General features: G+C 35.6%; 1 protein-coding gene across 1 annotated transcript; it reads left to right on the top strand.

Moving 5' to 3' along the window:
* Positions 1 to 14406: 14406 nt before the first annotated feature.
* Positions 14407 to 22061, top strand: LOC122598650 (2-oxoglutarate dehydrogenase, mitochondrial-like). Its single transcript, XM_043771237.1, has 10 exons — positions 14407 to 14565; positions 15481 to 17076; positions 17171 to 17397; positions 17474 to 17806; positions 18969 to 19215; positions 19628 to 19756; positions 19832 to 20047; positions 20497 to 20620; positions 21184 to 21441; positions 21779 to 22061. Exons 2-9 carry the CDS (start codon positions 15526 to 15528, stop codon positions 21426 to 21428), a joined length of 3072 nt encoding a protein of 1023 aa, XP_043627172.1. The 5' UTR covers positions 14407 to 14565; positions 15481 to 15525; the 3' UTR covers positions 21429 to 21441; positions 21779 to 22061.
* Positions 22062 to 23001: the final 940 nt, after the last annotated feature.

Raw genomic sequence — 23001 nt, 5'->3', positions numbered from 1 at the left:
CAAAGTAGACTCCATAGGAAAAGGACTCGGCTTGCATCCAAGAAACCCACTATCTTGCAAAATGTCCAGTGTATATTTCCTCTGACTCAATACTAGACCTTCCTTGTCTCCAGCCATGATAGGCAATTGAGTATTTTAATTGTGTTGTCTCTGCTCTGATACCATGAAGAATTTGGTGATCAAGAGCTCTATTTTATTCTTGTTATTGAGAACAAAAGAAAACATACATATATAGCCAAAGGCTACTACGAGAAAACCGAGGAAAAGATAACAGAGACTAACTACTTTGACTAACAACTTGATCCTACAAATATGTGATAAGCAAATGGATAAACATCAGTTTATTTTGTGTAATATCCAACATATAATATAAGGAATTTATAATGAAATACGACCTTCTCAAAGTCTCGATCTAAAATCCTAGATCCACTTTTGGGCTAGACAACTAGATTTCTTAACACTATTTGTAGAATTTAATTCGAACATTTACCTGTTCATAGTAGATGATTGGTGACATGTGATCTACTTTATGTGCTATGCTCTTAGCCACCATGGACCAAGCATGGAATGTAAGGCTGATATTGACAGATGATGCCGGTGGCAGATAGTGATAGTGGTAGCAATAGTGGGAAGAAGGGGAAAAAAAAGAGGGGGGGATGTGTGGTTTAGATTATTACTTTTTATTTTCAACTTAATTATTGTTTTCAAATAAACATTTATCTATTTTAGATATTATTTTCATATATTTATTTATCATTTATTATTTGTTCTTTTATTTATTCATTATGTTTTCTTACATTTTTATGTTTTTTTTACTTATACACCAGTTAAACTTTATTACTGTGTGAAAATGAAAAGGAAATAACTTTTATATCTTTTGCGACAACATTTCCAAGAAAATAACACAAAGGATGTAAATACGTGTAAATTGTATGTCACATGTTTATAGTAAGTATTTTCAACACCATGCATAACTGCAATATTTTTAAAAATGGTTTTAGTTCGTCTCTAATGGTAATCTTAATTTTGCCCAAATAAATCGGTCATCTCAATAACACGTCGACAGATTGTTTTAGCGCACTAAATATGAACTCATTTTGCCTCAAATATAACACATTTAAACTCGGTTTGTTCATGGCACATCATTCATATTCAATTAAAAAAAGATCCAACCCCTCTTCATAATTATCGACGTCAAGATTCATCGAAGTTTTTTGTGTAAGGCCTGTGGGTTTTTTTTTTTATCTTTTCATTCGATAACACATTAATGTCATATACTATTTACTTGTCTAATTTATTTACTTGTATTCACCTACCAAGATGACAATATGACATTAGTGTCATCTACTTTTGTATTCATTATCTACCTATATTCAGCTACCAAGATGACAATACGACATTAATGTCATTTATTATGTACTTGTATTTATTATTTACCTGCATTACCTACCCAAGTGACAAGATAACATCAATGACATATACTTGTATTTACTATTTATCTGTAACCAACTACCAAGATGACATTAATGTCATTTACTATTTACTCGTATGTGCTGGTATTATTTGCATGTATTCACCTAGCAAGATGACTATATGAAGTTAATGTCATTTACTTGTATTTTATATTTATCTGTATATTAAGATGACAATATGATATCAATGTTATCCACTATAATTATTTTAAAAAACAAACTTTAAAACTCACAATAAAGTTAAAACACATATTAAAGTTTATAGTAAAAGGTTATATAGTGTGTTAAAATGGAAAAAAAATATTTGAAAGAACTAATATGGGGGAGTGTATGAAGATTTTGGAAATTTATGACTCTTTCCAAAAACTTTAGATATATGTCGGAAAAAAAATGTTAGGAAAAAAGATTTTGACCAAATAAACATGTGTTTAATTCTTGGCCTCGCATTACAATTTGTTTTCAAAATCGCCTCATAAATTTTTAATGATAACAAACTAAAGAAGGAAAGAAGATGTTCAGTGGCACCTTCTGCGAGTTTTGAACCCCGATATCTTGAAAGTGTATGGAGGAGGTTAAGTTATAGACATACTATCTCTACCTAAGTTAAGAGGCTGCTTCCACATTACCCGACCTCGCATTAGAGATGCCTTTCAAGTTACAAGTCCTTTCAACTTTTAACTAAGGTAAAATGACTAAGTTGGGCCAAAGTGAAGCCTCTTATGACTTACATAGTTACATATAAGGTTTTTGGGCTGAACAAAGGCCCTATTAAAAACTAAGTAAGAACCCAAAAAATAGACCTAAATTCAAATAACCCAAACTAATATGATGATCTATTTTATAAACATAGATGGTATTTGAGGTGATTTAGTTAAGCAAGGCAGAAAAACAAGAGAGAAAAAAAATACATTAAGATGATATAATTGGTATAAATTATGTTTATAAAAATTTATTGTAAGAACTTTATAAACCTATAATTACTCTTTGAATATTCTTGACTATTTGACGCATGCCTCTCTTGGCACTATATATCATTGTCAGTAAGGTCAAGCAATCATGACCAAATTGGCGGATAAGGAAGTTAGGATTTTTTTAAAATTAAGGATAGAAATCTAATTGGGTTTTTCATATATAAAAATATTAATTAATGAAATTATATGTAAAATTTTTCAAACTTAAACATAATTATTCAGAAATATTTACATTATACTTCAAAGTTTAAACAATTTAACATAATACGATGTATTATTAAAGAAAAAAATTGATTAGAGTTGCCCCAAGTCAGCCTATTTTTGACCGAGTCGGCTGAGTTCTACTATCGTTGATCCAATTATGAGTCGTTGACCATTTTTTAGTCCGATTCAGATTCCACACATACGTTGTAAACCATAAAGAAAGGAAAATGATCAACTTTTATCACTGTGTATCCAACATTTTCATTCTTTTCATTTTTTATCTAGACAAAGCATAAGTTTAATTGATACCCCTTCTCGCTCTTATGTTAACAATTTTTCCAAAGGGTCCGACAAGGAAAACATTCAACGATTGCTTTTAAAAGTGGACAACATTAGAAGAGACGCCAACGACAATTTCTGGCAACTTCGTTTCAGGTACGACAATCTGTTGTCGTCATTAAATGCAACATTGGCATTTGATTTCGGATTTGTACATTCCCGTGCTGCGAACGAGTCACCGGAAGTTTGGCTGGTCGACAAAAGGTTGCCTATTTTTGCATACCCATATGAGTCGCAACTTATGCCCCTAATGTTGCCTGAGAATTACGAACCGACCACCTTCTTTAAATATTTTATTTTTCTGTTTTGTATTTGGGCAACAGTGTTATAGTATTTACAATATTGCCATCGTGAACAGTAGTTAAAATGACAATTTATTTTGACAAAATTGACAGCAAAATTACCACAAATGAGATGTATAGGAATAATAATACTAGAAAGATTGCCCCGGGTTTCGTAGGGATGAAAGAAAATCAATCCTACGAGTAGTATTTTAACATGAAATATAAATTTGTGTACTATAACTTAAAATTTATAATTTTAAATATATGTCAAAAAGAACAAATGCATATGTTATGAATGTAAGTTTAATAATTTATTTAAAAAAAATACATATACGAAAAGAAACCATATCCACCGATTTGGAAAACAATCCTGTGGGCAATTTTTTCTTTCTTTATTCACTACTTCAGTTATTTTGTCTGTAGCTCTCATCCATGATCCAACCCCTACAAAACTCTCCCAGAGTCCCACATAATTTCCTTTATTACTCATTTTTTTTCACAGGGATGTCAAAAGTTAACACATTCCTCATGTTCATCACCTTCGGCAGCTAGTACAACACCCCCATCGCCGGATCCGGCATTGTCGGCGGTGGCTATAATTACTCGTCGCCACCACCAATTGAAAGTGTTTATTTCAACTACCTACTACCACCTTACAAAAACTATCCCGAATAGTAATAATAACAATAATAATAATAAAGACATCAGATTAATGGAAGACGTCATTGGTAGGGAAGACATTTGTGAAAGTAACATGTAAATTCTTGGTGTGGGGGCAAAAGTTTCGTAGGGGAGTTGTGGCTGCCGGTTGAAAACGACGACAGTGTGCGGCCGCAAGTTTGGGTAGATTCGGGAGAGATGGTGCGTATTTTTTTATTTTTTTTTTGTTTTGTTTTCAGTAGCTGAGAATTTGGGCAAAAGTTTGAGGGTAATTACTGTTTTGCCACTGTGAACAAAGCAAAACGACCACATTTCCTTGCCGTTTCACTATGGTGAATGAGGGTTATATTATGATACACCACGTATAATATAAGAGTAATAATAAAAAAAACAAAAAAAAAACAAAAAGAAAAAATTTCAAGATCTTTTTTCCTCTCTTCTCTCTCTCTCTATCCTCTTCCTCTCCCTAACAGTAACAAATTTCCAGATCTAAAATCTGAATTTGTGATCCGGAGAGTGAGATCGAGTTTGAAATTGAGAGTTTGAGATCAAGATCCGGTTAAGGCTTCCACTACGATGGATCTAACCATATCTTTCACTTTTGGGCCGGAGGTCCCTCCCACTCCGGTGGATCTGGAAGCAAACTCTCTACCATTGAGTAGGGGTAAGGTTTGTCTACATCATACCCCCCCATACTCCGGCTTTTGCCGGAACTAGGTATCGTTGTCGTTGTCAAAGGATGTAGGGGGGAAGCGAATAATTAGGGTTTTATTATCGTCTAGGGTTTTAAAATTTGAATCATGGAGAATTAATTGATGATACCTAATATGATGGAGGAGATTTTCCTCCGCATGGTCGTCCCAGAGGTAGTGGCATTCAAGGTTGTGGCGACTGAGTACCAATATATGATTGAGTTACAGATTTTTTCGGACCATCGACGGCGCCGACCAAACAGTTTTTTTATCTGCAGAAATGTACACTAAGTGTTATAGCTAATTCGCTAGATGTTGAAGAAGTCAAAAAAACCCAAAGAAGCACACATTCGTAATTTGTTACAACTCCATAGGCGGTTTCAATCTCATCTTAAAAGGTAAGTAATGAGTCAATTTTTGTGTGGTGTTTTGATCAAACTAGACTATATACAGTAGGAAGTGGAAGTGGAAAATGGGGAACTTAAGATGTGAGGTGGGAAATTGCAACAGACGGGGAGGCCTTGCGTGCATATTGAGGGAGAGGGGTACGGGAGTGGCCCCAATGGCCATTCTGATATGGGTTAATTACTAACTCTAGAGACCACCCACTGCAACCGATTATCATACAAAACAAAATGATTTCATCCTCGGTTTCCTCCAATGAAAATGAACCATGCCATGGGATGACGACGCTAAGAAAGGGTGATCAAGAGGCATCGAAGAGATATGTTGATACTGGTTAAGTGTGTTGTTGATACGATGAAGTAGGATCTCTGTTATGATGGTGGCATTGGTAGGGTATAGGGGTGGGTATGCCAAACGAGGGAAACTAACCAGTACGTGTTCGGCCAAAGAGTCAGGTTATTGTGGGCTGCCAACGAGGGAGATCCACTAGGTGTTCCTGTGGAAGTTTGATGAAATACGGCTGCTGATCGCTGCATTTCTAAAAGATACAAAGTACATGAGCTCGCCATCGTACATAGCCATCCTACGTGGATCAAACGGGTCCATATCATGGGGACCAAAAGCATGAAGAGCATCCAAAAGAACTTGCCAATTTTGTATTTCGGAATGCAATCAGCACAAACGTGGGATACAACATCATACAACTCCATTGGATGATGCTGAATTGGTTGATGATGTGTCCCACGTTTGTGCCGATTGAATTCCGAAAGACAGAATTGGCAAGCTCTTTTGGATGTTGTTCATGCTTTTGGTCCTCATGATATGGACCCGTCTGATCCACGTTGGATGGCTATGTACGATGGCGAGCTCATGTATTTTGTATCTTTTAGAAATGCAGTCGATCAGCAACCGTATTTCATCAGACTTCCACGGGAACACCTAGTGCATCTCCCTCGTTGGCAGCACACAATAACCCGACTCTTTGGCCGAACACGTATCGGTTGGTTTCCCTCGTTCGGCATACCCATCCCTTACACCCTGCCAATGCCACCATCATAACAAAGATCCTACTTCATCGTATCAACGACGCACTTAACCATTATCGACATATCTCTTCCATGCCTCTTGATCACTCTTTCTTGGCGTTGTCATCCCATGGCATGGTTCATTTTCATTCGAGGAAACTGAGGATGAAATCATTTTGTTTTGTATGATAATCGGTTGCAGTGGGTGGTCTCTAGAGTTAGTAATTAACCCATATCAGAATGGCCATTGGGGCCACTCCCGTACCCCTCTCCCTCAATATGCACGCGATGCAACATTTGCAACTTTTGACTATGTTGACTTGTAACCAAACGAAATTTAAGGTATGATTAAAATGACAAATTTCCGGAACATTTTGACATGTTTTAACGTAACGTTGAGTTAGATTGTGTTTACGGTTTCGTTTTAGCGTTTAATTGGGTAAGGAATAGCTATTGGTCGAAGTTAGCAGAGCAAGAGCCACTTTTGGACCTTTATAGGCCGGCCCCCGACTCCCCCTTCCTTTCCCTTTTCATTTCTTTCTTTCTCTTTCTCTCTAAGATGAACACCAAAATACCTTCTCCTTCCCTCTAAATTCTTTGGATTTTTCTATTGTTGTTTGGGCTAGATTAGTGATAAATACTTCATCATCATCATCATCAACTAAACATCATATCAAAGGATCAAACCTCTTAGTGCAAGAAATCTCCATTATTGGGTCAAATTCGGATTCAAAGGCTTTTGGAAGATTTGGTAAGTGAAACATAACTTAATTTCTCCATTTCATGTCATTAAACATGTTCCCTAGTCAAATCTTATGAGTTCTTGCTTGATTTCGGGTCAAAAACGGATTTGGGTCGATTTAGGGTTTCATTTAGGGTTTTGGTTGAATTAGAGGTGAATTCGGATTTGTATGATGTTATGGAATGAAACTAAGATGTGGGTTATGTTTATTTATGTTAAAGTATGTTTAATTATGCTTCAAAATGAGTCTTGTAACCTCCTAAATCGTTTTCAAGGTCAAAAATGAGGTTTAGAGGTTATTGGGTTCGTGCAGGGAAAATTAAGAACTTGCCCAGATTTTTGCTTGTTTCTGGTTAGGTGTAAGTTACGCCAGTTTGGGTAGTAGGTTACGCCAGTTGTAAAATTTCGGGCCGTAAGTTACGCCTAAGTGGTAGTAGGTTACGCCTATCTCTAAATGTCAATTTCACGTTACGCCCAAAACCTTCTGTTTACGCCCACCTTACGACAGTCCTTACGCCAAAACTTGAGTTTCCAAGTGATAGTAGGTTACGCCAACTTTGGGCGTAAGTTACGCCCATACAATTTTGAACTAGCGTAGGTTACGCCCCATTGTGGCGTAGCTTACGCCCCCTACCTTGAGTCACTTTTCAGATTTTCGTTTGTTTTGCGCATCAGTTTTTAAACGTCAATAACTTTTGAACCGTAACTCCTTTTTAGACGTATGACCTATCGTTGGAATCGTGAGAGAGTCTACTTTCTCATAGTATAACTCTTGTATCTTGAATCCTCCACTGTTTCCAAAAATGTCGTGTTAAAGTGTCCTTGTTTATATTCGGTTGAACCAATAAGACACTTTAGGATTGTAACGTAACCGAGTTGAGTCCCAATTGTCCTCTAAGGTTGATTTACTCTTCTAGAACCTGGATAGGGTTTGACACGTGATTTGTAATGTATATGTTAATAGGTGGTGAACGCTAAGCGATTGTTGGACGTTTACAACTCGACTATAACTTGTACTTAGCTTGCATATCCAATCAAGGTGAGTTTCGTAAACCCTCTCTACTCAATTGAGATTCGGGCTGAAAAGTATACATGCTTGCTTGTTTGTTGCTTAATCGATTGATTGATTGTTCAGTTGACACATTGAGTTGTTGCTCGGTTAATTACGCTTTCGCTTATGAATACACGTTGTGATTTGGTTAGTTGTACATACATATAAGACGATCTTACTTTCAATGAGTTGGAGATGTGGTGGGAAGGCTGCGGGTGACCCTATATATAAGCATCAAAGGTTCCTTGAAAGTAAAATCGTATGAAGTGTATGTGCATTGTGTTGTTGGATGATGGAAAACGTTTTGATATGGAACGGGACATAGGACATTGCATGATAGTATTTCCCCCTATAACATATTATAGATTTATGATTTGTGATAACGATTAAGTCCATCTTGTTGGCATAACGACAAGCCCACGATTTGTGGTATAACGTTGTTGATAACGATATTGCTTAACGTGTATATTGTATATGAATGTTTAGTTGAAACGTAACGTGATATGACGCATTTGAAATATATGTAAGTTGTAACGTGATATGACACATTTGAAATATATGTAAGTCGTAACGTGATATAGCGCATTATTCATTATATAAGTCGCAACGTTATGGGTATCTTTATATTCACGTTATGGATTGTTGAATCCACGTTATGGGTATCTTTATATCCACGTTATGGATTGTTGAATCCAAGTTATGGGTATCTTTATATCTACGTTACAGATTGTTGAATCTATGTTATGGGTATCTCTATATCCACGTTATGGGTATTTTTATATCCACGTTATGGGTATCTTTATATCCACGTTATGGGTTGTTGAGCCCACGTTATTGAACGTTGCTAATCATTATATGACTCGTTGTTGTTAAACGTTGATTGTATTGATATTGTGCTAACGTGAAACCCTTTAGGGTTTCCTTGGAACGTGATTAGGTATTTTAATCCTCGTATATCGTTAACGGTTGTTATCCCGACACACACTTGTTTCCTTTTACTTGTCCCTACGAACTCACCAACTTTATGTTGACCCGTTTTAGTACACTTTTCAGGTGACAGCTTAGTTCCAGGACGTATTGGATGATTGTTTGCTTGTTTATGCTAGAATTGGACTTGAACTCCTTGGATCCGTGATTCATTATTCCCGACTAGGGGATTATGCTTATGTGTGATCCGGTTACTTGCTCTATTGAATGGTTCGTATAGATTACTTGATCCTTTACATGCATTTAGATTTACTCTACATAATTTCCATGTCGTGCTGTGCTTTTCTAAGTGATACCCCATGATTCCGCCTTGTTGGGGTGTTACATGCGAGGCCTCCCCGCCTGTTGCAATTTCCCACCTCACCATTTAAGCTCCTCATCTTCCACTTCCATTTCCTACTCTATATAGTCTAGTTTGATTAAAACACCACACAAAAATTGACTCATTACTTACCCTTTAAGATGAGATTGAAACCGTCTATAGAGTTGTAACAAATTACGGATGTGTGCTTCTTTGGGTTTTTTGACTTCTTCAACATCTAGTGAATTAGTGCTAACAAATTATGGAGTTGTAAACAACATGGAATATATGCAAACATTTCAACATTGATGTTTTCGCATTATTTATGTTTTATACTTACTGAAAATTTAAATTGTAGGGTTAGTTTTAATTTGCAAAGAAATCAATTAATATTTGTTATACCTCCGGTCAATAGTCGAGCGATTAGCGGGTAGCTATAACACTTAGTGTACATTTGTGCAGATAAGAGAGTGATCGGCTTTTAAATATTCTTTACACCACTTTATATACTTGTGCAAGTTTTACTGATTGACAGAATTTGGTTCTTTCTTTAATAGGTAACATAAAATTTTCAAAATCATTCTGTTGTGTTCTTTTAGAGAAAAAAATAATGTTGTGATAAGCTTGTCAAAGTAATCGCTTATAGTAAAGTGTAACCTCCACTTTCTGTGTATTGGCTCGGTGTGACTTTCTGATTACTAAAGAATCAAAATGTTTCGATTATTTTCCCACTGATTATGTTCTCAAATCATAAGCACAGATTGGGATACTCTTGGTTGATCGGGCGGGTTTGGTAATAGGTTTACACAAGTTTGGGTCAAATCCATTTGGGTTGACCCATTTCCACATAACAATATCTTGTGTTTTTAGCTCTGTTGTTCAAAATAGAAACGGACAATTCGTTTATTGTTATTGATTCATGTTTAATTGTCTTTTAAAATATCAATTCGTTTCACAAACCCACTTTCAAAATCGTAAATTCAAACCGACTCAAAAAAAAAAAAAAAAACCTCAAAGATTTGCCCAAGATAGACACCAGTTAAACATCACTTTTGGTTCCTCAACATAAAACAAGTAAAATCATGCTCATTTTACAATCATACACTTGTCAAAGAGAAAACCCCTATTTTGGTTTGAAGTTTTTAACCCTAATCCTGGATTTCTAGAGATTTTGACCAATACATCAAAAGATCTAGTAACTAAGACATACAATAAAATAAATCAAGTATTTATAGAGTAAAAACACTTACCCAGATCTTCTTGAAGCAAGAAATCCGTAATTGAAGCAATGGGGAGAAACAAACACTTGAAGTGGAAGAAAAACCTTTGACTTTTAATGATGATTATTATTATAAACAAAATACTAGTGATTTGTCGACCACCTTGATGATTAAGTCCGAAAATATTGAAGAAATTAACAAGATGAAGAAATTAAATTGGTGTTCTTGCAAAAATCTAGAGAAGAAAAGGAAGATAGATATAAGAAGTGGGGTAGAGATTCCCTCAAGTTATCACAACTTGATGGGTAAAGTTGCAAAGATATTGACCATTTGATCAAAATCAATGGTTGAGATTCAAAGATGAATAATGAATCTTGACCATTGATTTCAATCTAATGGTTATGATCCTTCCAAATTTACCCATCAAGTTGATATTAACTTGGGATCCTCACCCTAAGAAGTGTGCGAGAGAGAAAGAAGATAAGAATATAAGGAATCAGTCGGAGAGAGGGAACCAAAAATCTAATAGTGGGGGCATGTGGGCCGGTTTGGGGATAAGAAAATAAGTGGATTTTTAGTCTACTAAAGCAACACAAATAGCAGATTACCTTGATGCAGGTGTAATGTAAATGACTAAAAGCATAAATTACACTAACGTTCTCAAATATTTATTTCCGAAACATTATTTCATAAAAGTTTAACAAATAATAATTTCATTAGTCAACGGGCCAAAAATCACGAGTGTTCCAAGAGCTCGGGAGATATACTTACATTAGTTAATGAAAACACTAAAATAATGTAAAACGTAAGAGAACTGAACTTTACATTTTGGGTTGAGTAAAAGAAGGTTCATCCATTTTATTGTTCCCAGATCTAAGGTAACAAAATATATCAACGCTGAAAGCTCACGAGCATGAACAACTACTTCCACATAATCATCCGTGACATTAGCCTATAATACTATGAAGACTTTTGATGCAGTTTCACACATAATCAAATGGCTTGAAACTAAGTATTAATCAAAGACTGAATACATTGACAAAATGTCAAATTTCTTATAAACTTAATAATAATCAACTGATTTTTATGATAACCAAAAGCCCTGTAAATAGATCCTAGAGCCACTAAACTGGGTAACAAAATAAACCGTTTAAGGTAACTAAATAAAATACTAATACAAATAAGAATAAACTTGGAATATAAAACCAAAGATAATACCCTGCATTATTCTCCTCGTCTTCGAAATAACTCGTCCTCGAGTTTTGTTGTTGGACCAAAACCACCTGGATCGAAAAGAATATCATCTTTATCTAGCTCTACCACTTTTGTCGAATAGCTTTTATCAATTATTTTATTTGTTATATGGCCTCTTAAAACTGAATCAGTAACATTTTCATTTATATGAGGCCCACCACCACAACTAGTAAGTTTAATTAAATCCTTAATGCTAATCATTAATTGACAACTCACCTGTATTTTACCCTTACAAAATATGTTAGAAATTAGTTTGAACCCAACATCGTGTTTAGTAAGCATATCTTCATCACCAGAAAACAAGATATCTTCCTTCCATTGAATAATCACCCTATTATTAATTTCCTTGTTTAGTCAAATGACTCAAATCATCGTTAGTTTGAAATCCCAAAAAACTAGGGTCAACAATCGAGCTCCCCCGTGCTTCCAGCATTAAAGATGGATATGCAATGTTAGTCACCAAACCACTTGTCACCACTGTAGAACTTCCATCGCCACCATCTATGACCACCATAAAACCACCATTTAACAACAAATACCATTCACCATCCTCATATACAACTATACATCATCCACAAGATAAGATTCATAAATAGAGTTGCCATCGGTATGAATGTATGATACTCCTCATTCCTAGTGTATTCATCCCAATTAGGTTCAACCAGTTTCGTTTCTACCAATGCTGACAAACCGCAAGTTGAGATGTAGCTATAATGTTTGAGCAATTCTTTTAACATCTTAACATGTGATAATTCTTGTTAAAAACAAAATTAAGCATGCAAAATATTAACTATCCCGAATAGATTTTTTGTGATGTCAAGTTTGCGCATAATGCTTATAGTTTAGTGATATGTTATATCTTTACCTTCATTTGTGTTTCTTGTATGAACATACGAGAGGGGTATCCGCGCAATGTAACGACGGTGACGGTGACGGATGGTGGTAGTGGAAGTGACAACAATAACAGTGTGGTTTTTAATGTATAGGTAATTGATGTGAAAGAGGTAGTGTATACATTTCAATGGTTAAATGATGTGTGGTGTAAATAATTTCATTGTGATTGATGATTGTAGTTCTGAGCAGATAAAGCTGTTAATTACTTGTATTGTGTAGAATTTTCATTGTGGTTTTTAAGATTTAGTGAGGATAGGATGTGTTTGATTTCTGGTATCTTGGCTTGTCCAAGCTACTTATTTGTTGTATATTTGTATATTGGATAGTAATATAATTCATCTTTTCACCGGAAAAAAAAAATCATTAAAGGTATTATAAATATATTAGATGAAAATATTTAAATTAGTGAATAAATGAGAGTGATAGTTTGAATAGATAGAACTGAAAAAAAATTTAAGAATATTTTGGTTAGATGTAATGTATCAATTAAGAATACGTTAAAAGTTAGAAGTACTTTGGGTTTTAAAAATAAAAAGTTGAAAATGGGTAATTTGTTTTATAAAAGAGTAAAGATAAAAATGACATGAAGAAATTAATTATTTGTATCCATAATCTATCTACCTATAATACTTTATAAAAGGGGAACCCCCTCCCAAAAATTTCAAATGATGAATTGATATACCTAAAACACCTATCTTTTTTATTTAATAATTTAAACATTTTTACTAATATAATTATAATGTCCTTAATTAAATAAATTACAATATAAATACTCAATTCCTAAAAAAACTATATTAGGTTCTTTTTTAGGCATACAAATTAAGTTGATTTATCATTATCGTTTTTTCTTTAACATCAATTACCTTTTTATCATTACCTCCTTCAACACCCGTCACCGCCACCACAACTACCACCCACCACTACCACCAACGTCCAGCAACTAAGACAAACACGTATATAGATGTTTAGAATGATGTATTTTTTTTGTAAAAATTTATTCTAATAATCTTGTTAATTAATTGATTATATGACAACTTTATCAATATTTTTATATTTCTTTATAAAAAATAGCTCTTTTTCTTCTAATATTGAAAGTTACATATGGCAAAATTTCACTTATACTCTTCTAATTTCTTATCCATTGAACACACACAACCCACCACTTGGAAACGAAAACACACACAAAAAACATAGTATCGTTTTTAACAAAAAAAACACGATACATAATATTGTTGATTGTAACTATTATGACGTGATGTGCGGGTGCCATGTTAGTCTATATCTATCTATACTTCTATATAAAGCAAACTACATCTCCCCATTTAAGTAATTAAGACTTTAAAATGACCATATTACCCAGTTGCTTTATTCACTAATTTAAGGGAAATGATTGATCCTCCTAACCAAATAGCCTAATAATCCTTCTAATCATGAGATGATAACATGTGAAAAAATCAGGGGGCAGGATTAAAAAAGAGAATTAGTGGATACCACATGTCACATTCTTAATGCGTTAGGAGGATTATTAGGCTATTTGGTTAGGAGGATTTATCGTACATCCTCCAATCCTTAAATAAAATAAATTACAACATAGATCTTTCAACTCTTAAATAACCATATTAACCATTCTTACATCAATTAATTTACAATCACTATCACACCACCACCACCGCCATCGCCGTCGCACATTGGCACCACCAATGCCGCCGTTGCCATACCGTCATCACTACCATTATCACCGCTCCATCGTGCAAATATCCGTCTAGTAAACCGTAATGATCAAAAGAAAGTGATCAGACTATTCTTTTTGAAAAAATATCTTTTCTATACAAACACAACACATGGTAATAAGAATAAAGAAAAATCGTAGCGCCACCATCATATAATATTGTCCGTATATTGTGTTTCATTCGAGTCGTGAAGTCGGTTCAAACTTGTAACAATTCTTTTTCAACGCATCACAACCTTCTCATTATTATTATTATGAAACAATCAATCCCTCTTCTCCATTTCTAGATAGATAGATAGATTCACGCAAAGCAAAGTTCTCTCCGTTAAACTAGGGTTTGCTACTCTTTTTTTTCAATAATTTTACTATCACTGTTACTGTACTAATGATTGTGTTTTTAGTTAGTTTTTGTTTTAATTTTTATATATCTGTAGATGCGTAAACCTTAACGTGCAAATATGTTTGTAAAGCTAGAATTTTTAGCGTTGCGTAGTGATTTATTGTTTAGATCTAGTTTTTTGATTTGATTTTACCTGGTTGTGTTGATTAGGTTATGTTTCTGTATTGTTTTATGGTAATTATGCTGTATTTATACATATTACATATATGTATAATCATAGATATATAGATACAGGTGTAGTAGATTATATAGATATGGATATGGAAAACAGTCCAGGTGAACCAAGTAGTTGCTATTGTTATTACTGGAGTCTAAACAAAAATGCATGCAATTAATACAAATAAGGCGGAATAGTATTGTGTTGTTTATGTCGTGGATTGAATGAATTGTACGATCTGAATCACGGCAGATTCGATTTTTTAAGCAATGAGTCAATGACTGTGTTCTGTGGAATATTTTATATGACCCATTTTGATATTTATATATTTATTGTGTTTGTGAGATTTTGAAAGTGCTAACGAGGGCCTTGTATTGTCTAATTAGTAATTTGTGCATTATTTTACAAATGAAAAGGAAATGTTGATCACTATGGCTAGTAATAAGTATCTGATCACGGAACAATCAACATAAAACGAGTGCAAATTAGATGAAGCATTAAGGATATAACTTGTACCAAAGTATAGTACTGTCTATATTGTGAATATATCTGTATGATCTGAATCAGCACAAGCAATTTTTGACAACTAGATGTTGTTATAGAGGTTGATTAATGAATTGTTTTTTTGATTGTTTGTTGTTTTTGTCAGAATTTATTGACTACGAGACTAAAGATTGTTTTTTTTATACGCAGTATTAGAGATAACTTAAGATAAAAAGGACTTGGTATTGGTAAAAGATGACGTGGTTTAGGGCCGGATCTAGTATAGCAAAGCTTGCGGTCAGAAGGACCTTATCCCCAAGTGGATCATATGCAGCAAGGAAGCATGTTGTCCCTTCAGGCAATCGATATTTCCATACAACAGTGGTCAGATCAAAAGCACAATCTGCACCTGTCCCTCGAGCTGTTCCACTTTCTCGCTTAACAGACAGCTTTTTAGATGGAACTAGTAGTGTTTACCTTGAAGAGCTTCAGAGAGCTTGGGAGAATGACCCAAATAGCGTTGACGAGTCATGGGACAATTTTTTCAAGAACTTTGTTGGCCAGGCTGCTACATCTCCTGGTATATCTGGCCAGACTATACAAGAGAGCATGCGATTGTTGCTGCTTGTTAGAGCGTACCAAGTGTATGGCCACATGAAAGCTAAAATCGATCCGTTGGGTCTGGAAAAGAGGGAGATTCCTGATGATTTAGACCCTGCTTTTTATGGTTTCAGTGAAGCTGATTTAGACCGTGAATTTTTCCTCGGTGTATGGAGGATGTCTGGGTTTTTGTCTGAAAATCGACCAGTGCAAACTCTTAGGTCGATATTGACCAGACTTGAACAGGCTTACAGTGGAAGCATTGGTTACGAGTACATGCACATTGCTGATCGTGAACGATGTAATTGGTTGAGAGACAGAATCGAGACTCCAACTCCAACACAATATAACAGTGAGCGTCGTGAAGTTATCCTTGACAGGCTCATTTGGAGTACTCAGTTTGAGAACTTCTTAGCTACCAAATGGACAGCAGCAAAAAGGTTTGGACTTGAAGGTGGAGAGACATTAATCCCCGGAATGAAAGAGATGTTTGATCGTTCAGCAGATCTTGGTGTTGAGAGTATTGTGATTGGAATGTCTCACAGAGGAAGATTGAATGTGTTAGGTAATGTTGTTAGAAAGCCATTGCGTCAAATCTTTAGTGAATTCAGTGGAGGGACGAAGCCTGTGGATGAAGTTGGGCTCTACACTGGAACTGGTGATGTCAAGTATCACTTGGGAACATCATACGATCGTCCAACAAGGGGTGGAAAGAGAATTCATTTGTCTTTAGTTGCAAACCCTAGCCACTTGGAAGCTGTAGATCCAGTTGTGATTGGAAAAACCAGAGCAAAACAGTATTACTCAAATGATGTGGATAGAACAAAGAACATGGGTATCTTGATTCATGGGGATGGAAGTTTTGCAGGACAAGGTGTCGTTTATGAAACTCTGCATCTGAGTGGTCTTCCAAATTACACAACTGGCGGGACTATTCATATTGTTGTGAACAATCAAGTCGCCTTTACCACTGATCCACAGGCAGGAAGATCTTCGCAGTACTGTACGGATGTTGCTAAAGCTCTGAATGCTCCCATTTTTCATGTCAATGGTGATGATGTTGAAGCAGTTGTCCATGCTTGTGAGCTTGCGGCTGAGTGGCGTCAGACATTCCATTCAGATGTTGTTGTTGACATAGTCTGTTATCGCAGATTTGGGCATAATGAAATTGATGAACCCTCTTTTACTCAACCCAAAATGTACAAGGTCAGTTCTCGTACAATTTTTACATCATTTCAAGTTTCTTATCAACTAATATAACACTATTTTTTAAGTTTCTGAGCTGTACTGGTTGCTACAGATTATTAGGAATCACCCCTCATCACTAGAAATCTATCAGAAGAAGCTTTTAGAAACTGGCCAAGCAACAAAAGCAGATATTGATAGGATACAAAGCAAGGTTACCTCCATTCTTAATGAAGAGTTTCTTGCTAGCAAGGATTATGTACCTCAAAGAAGAGATTGGCTTTCAGCTTACTGGACTGGATTTAAGTCCCCTGAACAGCTTTCACGTATTCGTAACACTGGGTAAGTTTTTTGTATGCTGTTTTGCTCAGATATAATTATAATTTTATCATATTGAGGGGTTCATACCATTTTGCAGGGTCAAACCAGAGATCTTGAAGAACGTTGGAAAGGCGATCACAACTTTACCAGAAACTTTCAAGCCTCACAGAGCAGTTAAGAAGATATTCGCAGATCGTTTAAAGATGATCGAGACCGGGGAGGGTGTTGACTGGGCAGTTGCAGAAGCCCTTGCTTTTGCAACCTTGCTGGTGGAAGGAAATCATGTAAGATTGAGTGGACAGGATGTTGAGAGAGGTACTTTCAGTCACAGGCATTCTGTTGTTCATGACCAGGAGACCGGAGAGCGCTACTGTCCTTTGGACCATGTGATGATGAATCAAAATGAGGAGATGTTTACTGTAAGCAACAGGTAAATGCACATCATTTTTTGTATTTATCTGTTATTTTATCCGAAGCTTGTCTTTTTGCCATTCTTTTGTCATCATTTGAATGGAGCCTTCCAAGTGGATGACGAGCTTCCATGTCATGAAATCAAGTTAAGTTGTGATGAACACATCTCATTCTTCAATGACATGTAGTCAGGGGTGGGGTGGCTCGGAGTAGGCAAATGAATGGGCCAAAAGAAGTATCAACCTTCCAATAAACTTGGACATCTAATTAGACACCCATTTTAATAAAATTATGTGTCTAATCACTAATGGTCAAATCTCCAAAGTGGAAATACTGCTTTTTTCGGACAATGTAAAATGGGAAGTGGGAGGGTGGGACTATTAATTAATGGAATCTAGTGGAATTAAATTAGAGATGAGGTGACTCAATAGTCCTTATTCACTGGGATATTTCACTCATGAAAATCCTGTCATTGTCCTCCCAAATATTCAACTTGGCTAAAAGCCTGTAGGCAGAGTCCCGTGTTCTAGTCCTGACGTCCTGTGCATTCAAACATCTGTTGTTAAGATAATATTATTGACAGAATACGCCCACTGTGGCATGTCAATTTTGATGTCTTTTGACTGCTCATTATTGGAGGACTCAGGTTCATCTTTTGCTGCAACTCTAGAGTAACTCCCAAAGCATCCATATTACTTTCACATACTCTCATGGTTCTTACTTTGCTTCCATCTGTTTGTTTCGTTATTTATTCTAGATGTAATGTAACTACCCCGAATGCTTTGATAGTCTTAAAAGTGAACAGTAGTGTGTTTGGTTGAAAGATTTCACCTCCTGAGCAGATCTGCATGTTATTTTGTAGTTTTATATTTTTATGCTATAATAGAGCATAGAGTAACCGAGCTGGTGCTTGTGCATCTGGACTTGTATTTGCACTTGTAGCATCTTCTTTTCTATCTTTCTTTAAACAGCATCTTCATCTATATCTAATGTCTTATTGTGTAATCTAGTTCCATCATGATATGCATGTTGTGAGATAACATGCCATTAGGATTGACAACCAAGTCTCCACCGTTTCATTTCAAGACATCCCTATTTCAAAATTGACGAGATCCTTTGAACACTGACATCCAAATCTCCAGTCTTAATAAGTTAATGTCCAAATTTTCAATTCAATGCAGTTCTCTTTCTGAGTTTGGCGTCCTGGGATTTGAATTGGGCTATTCAATGGAAAATCCTAATTCACTGGTATTGTGGGAAGCACAATTTGGTGATTTTTCAAATGGAGCTCAGGTGATATTTGATCAATTCTTGAGCAGTGGCGAGGCTAAATGGCTGCGTCAGACTGGATTAGTTGTGTTGCTACCTCATGGTTATGATGGTCAGGGTCCCGAACACTCCAGTGCAAGGCTGGAACGCTTCCTTCAGGTATTACTCATGTCAGATATGTTAATTTTAAAGTTCCTCTAGGATATTCTGCAAGTGTTGCTTGGTTTTTCTTGGAAGTTTAATGTTTTGGCAAAACATGGTGGTGGCCTGGTTTGGTATCCAATAGGCTCTAGATGGTTTTATTACAGTTATTTAAAAGTATGTCATTATAATGGTTGCTTTTGAAAGATCTAGAAGAACGTATGCACTAGAAAGACACATTGGCAACTTTTAAACCATTCTATAAATATTGCTAATTTAGCTCATTTGACATGTTAGTGATGAAACATAACCAAGATTGGCTCAATAGTCAATAATAAGCAAATGGGTTCAATTTGCACCTATCTTTCTAGTACTATAACTTTTGATAATCCGTATGTTAATTCAATCTACCATGTAAATCTGATGACAGATGACTGATGATAATCCGTATGTTATACCTGAGATGGAACCAACACTACGCAATCAAATTCAAACATGCAATATGCAGATTGTCAATGTTACAACCCCGGCAAATTATTTCCATGTTTTACGTCGACAAGTAAGTTCATCCATATAATATGAATGGAAGTTCTACGGGATTTTTTCTATCTCACATTTTCTTGTCATATTACAGCTGCATAGGGAGTTCCGTAAGCCACTTGTTGTCATGTCCCCTAAGAATTTGCTTCGTCACAAAGAGTGCAAGTCAAATCTATCCGAGTTTGATGATGTTCAAGGTCACCCAGGTTTCGATAAACAAGGGACCAGATTCAAGCGACTCATTAAGGACCAGAATGACCACTCAGATCTTGAAGAGGGCATTAGACGTTTAGTTCTTTGCTCCGGAAAGGTTTGTCAAGATTATAGATAATAAAACTCTGATAGATTTTCTTCACAGTTCTCTGGTGTGGCAAGTGGGCGGGGTTTGCTAGTTGATTAAAGACCCGGACTGGGTTGATCAAAACACTTTTTATTCAGAAGTTGTAAGAATGATTGCAAAACTTGTAACGCATAAATAAAAGTCAAACCTTTTAACTAAAATGATATTTGAAGTGTATCATATTTTGTAAAAAGCACTTTGGGTACTTTTGGCCTGTTTCACCCGTCTGACAAGTTACCACTTTAGATATTCTTTTTCTTCTTAATTAATCTAAATTATATGTTAGAGGTAAAATTTTCTTCCATATGACAACTTTCCATTTGTAAGTGCATTTTGAAATTTTCACCTAGTTTTTGGTTTTCCATGGATGTGCTTTTGTCATTCCAGTTGCTTAGCTTTAATCAGAAGGTATTTTCCAGGTTTATTATGAACTTGATGAACATAGGAAGTCAGTAGATGGTAAAGACGTTGCAATTTGCCGTGTTGAACAGCTTTGCCCATTCCCGTATGACCTTGTCCAGCGTGAGCTAAAACGCTATCCAAGTAAGTTCAAACTTTAGGGGTGTTCGGATTGTGTGTTCTAGAACTGATTATGTCATTTAGTAAAAAATTAGTCAGAAGTCTTTTTTTTTTGTAAACTAGGCTGTTGAAAATAGTGTTTAGGTTTATGTGACTACCGCTCAAAGTCATAATACTGATAATAAGATTTTTGAGTGGGGGGAATTCCGATATCTATGAATCTAAGAGATAGATGACTAAAAGCATATGTTAATTGAAGACTTTACAGGGTTCCTGAAATGGAAGGAAATTTTCTAACTAGTTAAAATAAGAGTAAATATTTCTTGATAAGCATTTTGGTTAAAAAGGGTATGAAACTTGATTAATCGACCCATGAATAGTCTAATAATCAGAAGTATTATCTGAACACTAGAAACCGAAGTCACCATACTCAGATAGGTTTGAAAATTCAGATACCCTCTTAATACGACAATAGTAGCCATGATAATACATAAAAAACCTCAAATATTCTCCAAGTATCTTCTGTATAAATTGTTGTGTAACTATTGAACATTTGACCAAAACATCCTTCTTGTGTAATCTTTCAGATGCAGAAATTGTTTGGTGCCAAGAGGAACCAATGAATATGGGGGCCTACAGTTACATTGCCCCACGCCTTGCTACTGCCATGAAGGCATTGGATAGAGGTACCATAGATGATGTCAAATATGTTGGCCGCGCTCCATCTGCTGCAACTGCAACTGGTTTCTACACCGTTCATGGGAGAGAACAGTCGGAACTTGTGCAGAAAGCTCTGCAGCCAGAACCTGTCACCAATCCCGCACTCTGCTAGAGCCCATATCTTGGTACGGATAAGTAACAACTGCGTTATTTAAGGGTGGCAAATTTGGTGGCTGTGATGGGTTGGGTGAAGGGATAAGATGTCTGGGTGGGATGATACATGTGTTTTGCAAAGTTAAATGCTATTTTGATAAATATCACTTCACTAATAATCTGGATTTACTAGAGGTTATTTTGGGGGTTTTATCATATCCATTAAAATGACCTCTTTGTTTTTATATTACCTGTTAAAGATAAACACATAATCTTGATACCCATTCATGGATAATTGGGTCAAATCACAGTGTCGAGCTCTGGTTATTCACACAAGACTATGGAATTCCTTATCTCATGTATATGCAGGGTTTCCATCATTGTCGAGTGTTGGTACGACACCTTTTGGCTTTTGTTTTTCAGAAGTTATTCGCGTATCAGCAACAATACGCGTGGAATAATAACATCAAATTTTCAGCTGAGGTTCATATACATGGTGTCATGTGTTCATGGCGTGTAAGTGTTTTTTCACATGTACCTTTTTGGCAGTTAATTACGCACAATATTTTGGTAACCCTGATACAAGGAATATTTATTCTGCCTTTGATCCAAGGAACATTGATTGGAGTAAATTAAATTTACTTTGTGTGAATTATGTTCTTGTTTTGTTTTTGATCAATAAAACGAGGCCCAAAATGACTTATTTTTGTTTAGAAATAAATAATGTGAAAATTGACTACATGGATTTCATTGCTCATATTTTTTAATCAAATCTAGAAATTCACCAATTCTTCTAAGTTGGTGTATAAACTGCTCATTTCTTCTTATGGAGTCATAGTATACTTTTTCATATCAGGATGTGTAACCCTACCAGGGAAAAATGTGTAACCCCACCACACAGGGTATTAACGGCGACATCGTCGCTGATACTGCGGGCCTCCATGTCTGTAATGGTAAATTTGAACGAGAAATTAGCGGGCCCCTGTCAGTGTCAGAGTATTAGCGGCGACGTCGCCGTGAATACTTTGGTCGGGTTGACTTTTGCCTGGTGGTGTTACCCTCTGCTTTTCATATATTAGCTTCCTTTATTTGTGGGGTGGAGGGACTGACCTTTGTGTTCTTCAAGGGTCCATGGTATCTAGAAGGTTGTATTGTTTTGTGACATAGGTGATGACTCAAAAACCTTCGTTATTAATATTTGATTGATGTGGAATAATTATATGTAGAAATTTTTTGTTTGTATAAATAGATTTGATTTTGTGGATGTAGTTGGTAGATGTGTGGTTACGTAAAAATAAGAAAAAGGGAAGCTACCTACTATGTACATGATTAATGTGACTATATCTAAGTTTTGTTGGTTTCAAAGTGACACTTGGCTTAACTAAAACTACATTTTGAACTTTGTTATAATTCCATCTATCTATCAATCTATGTAGTTCTATTGTAAAGAAAGAAAGGACACATCATATGGATATATGCCATTTGATGGGTGGTTGTATGATCATTTACATGTCGTGGGGTGATAGTTTATGGATTGGGTTTTGGTCTTTTTATGCAAGTTACAATCCACCAATATGAATAATTGAATATGA

This window comes from Erigeron canadensis, chromosome 4, assembly GCF_010389155.1.
Source record: "Erigeron canadensis isolate Cc75 chromosome 4, C_canadensis_v1, whole genome shotgun sequence".
Lineage (NCBI taxonomy): Eukaryota > Viridiplantae > Streptophyta > Magnoliopsida > Asterales > Asteraceae > Erigeron > Erigeron canadensis.
The sequence above is the reverse complement of the archived record's forward strand: the minus strand, read 5'-3'. Positions and strand labels throughout refer to the sequence as shown.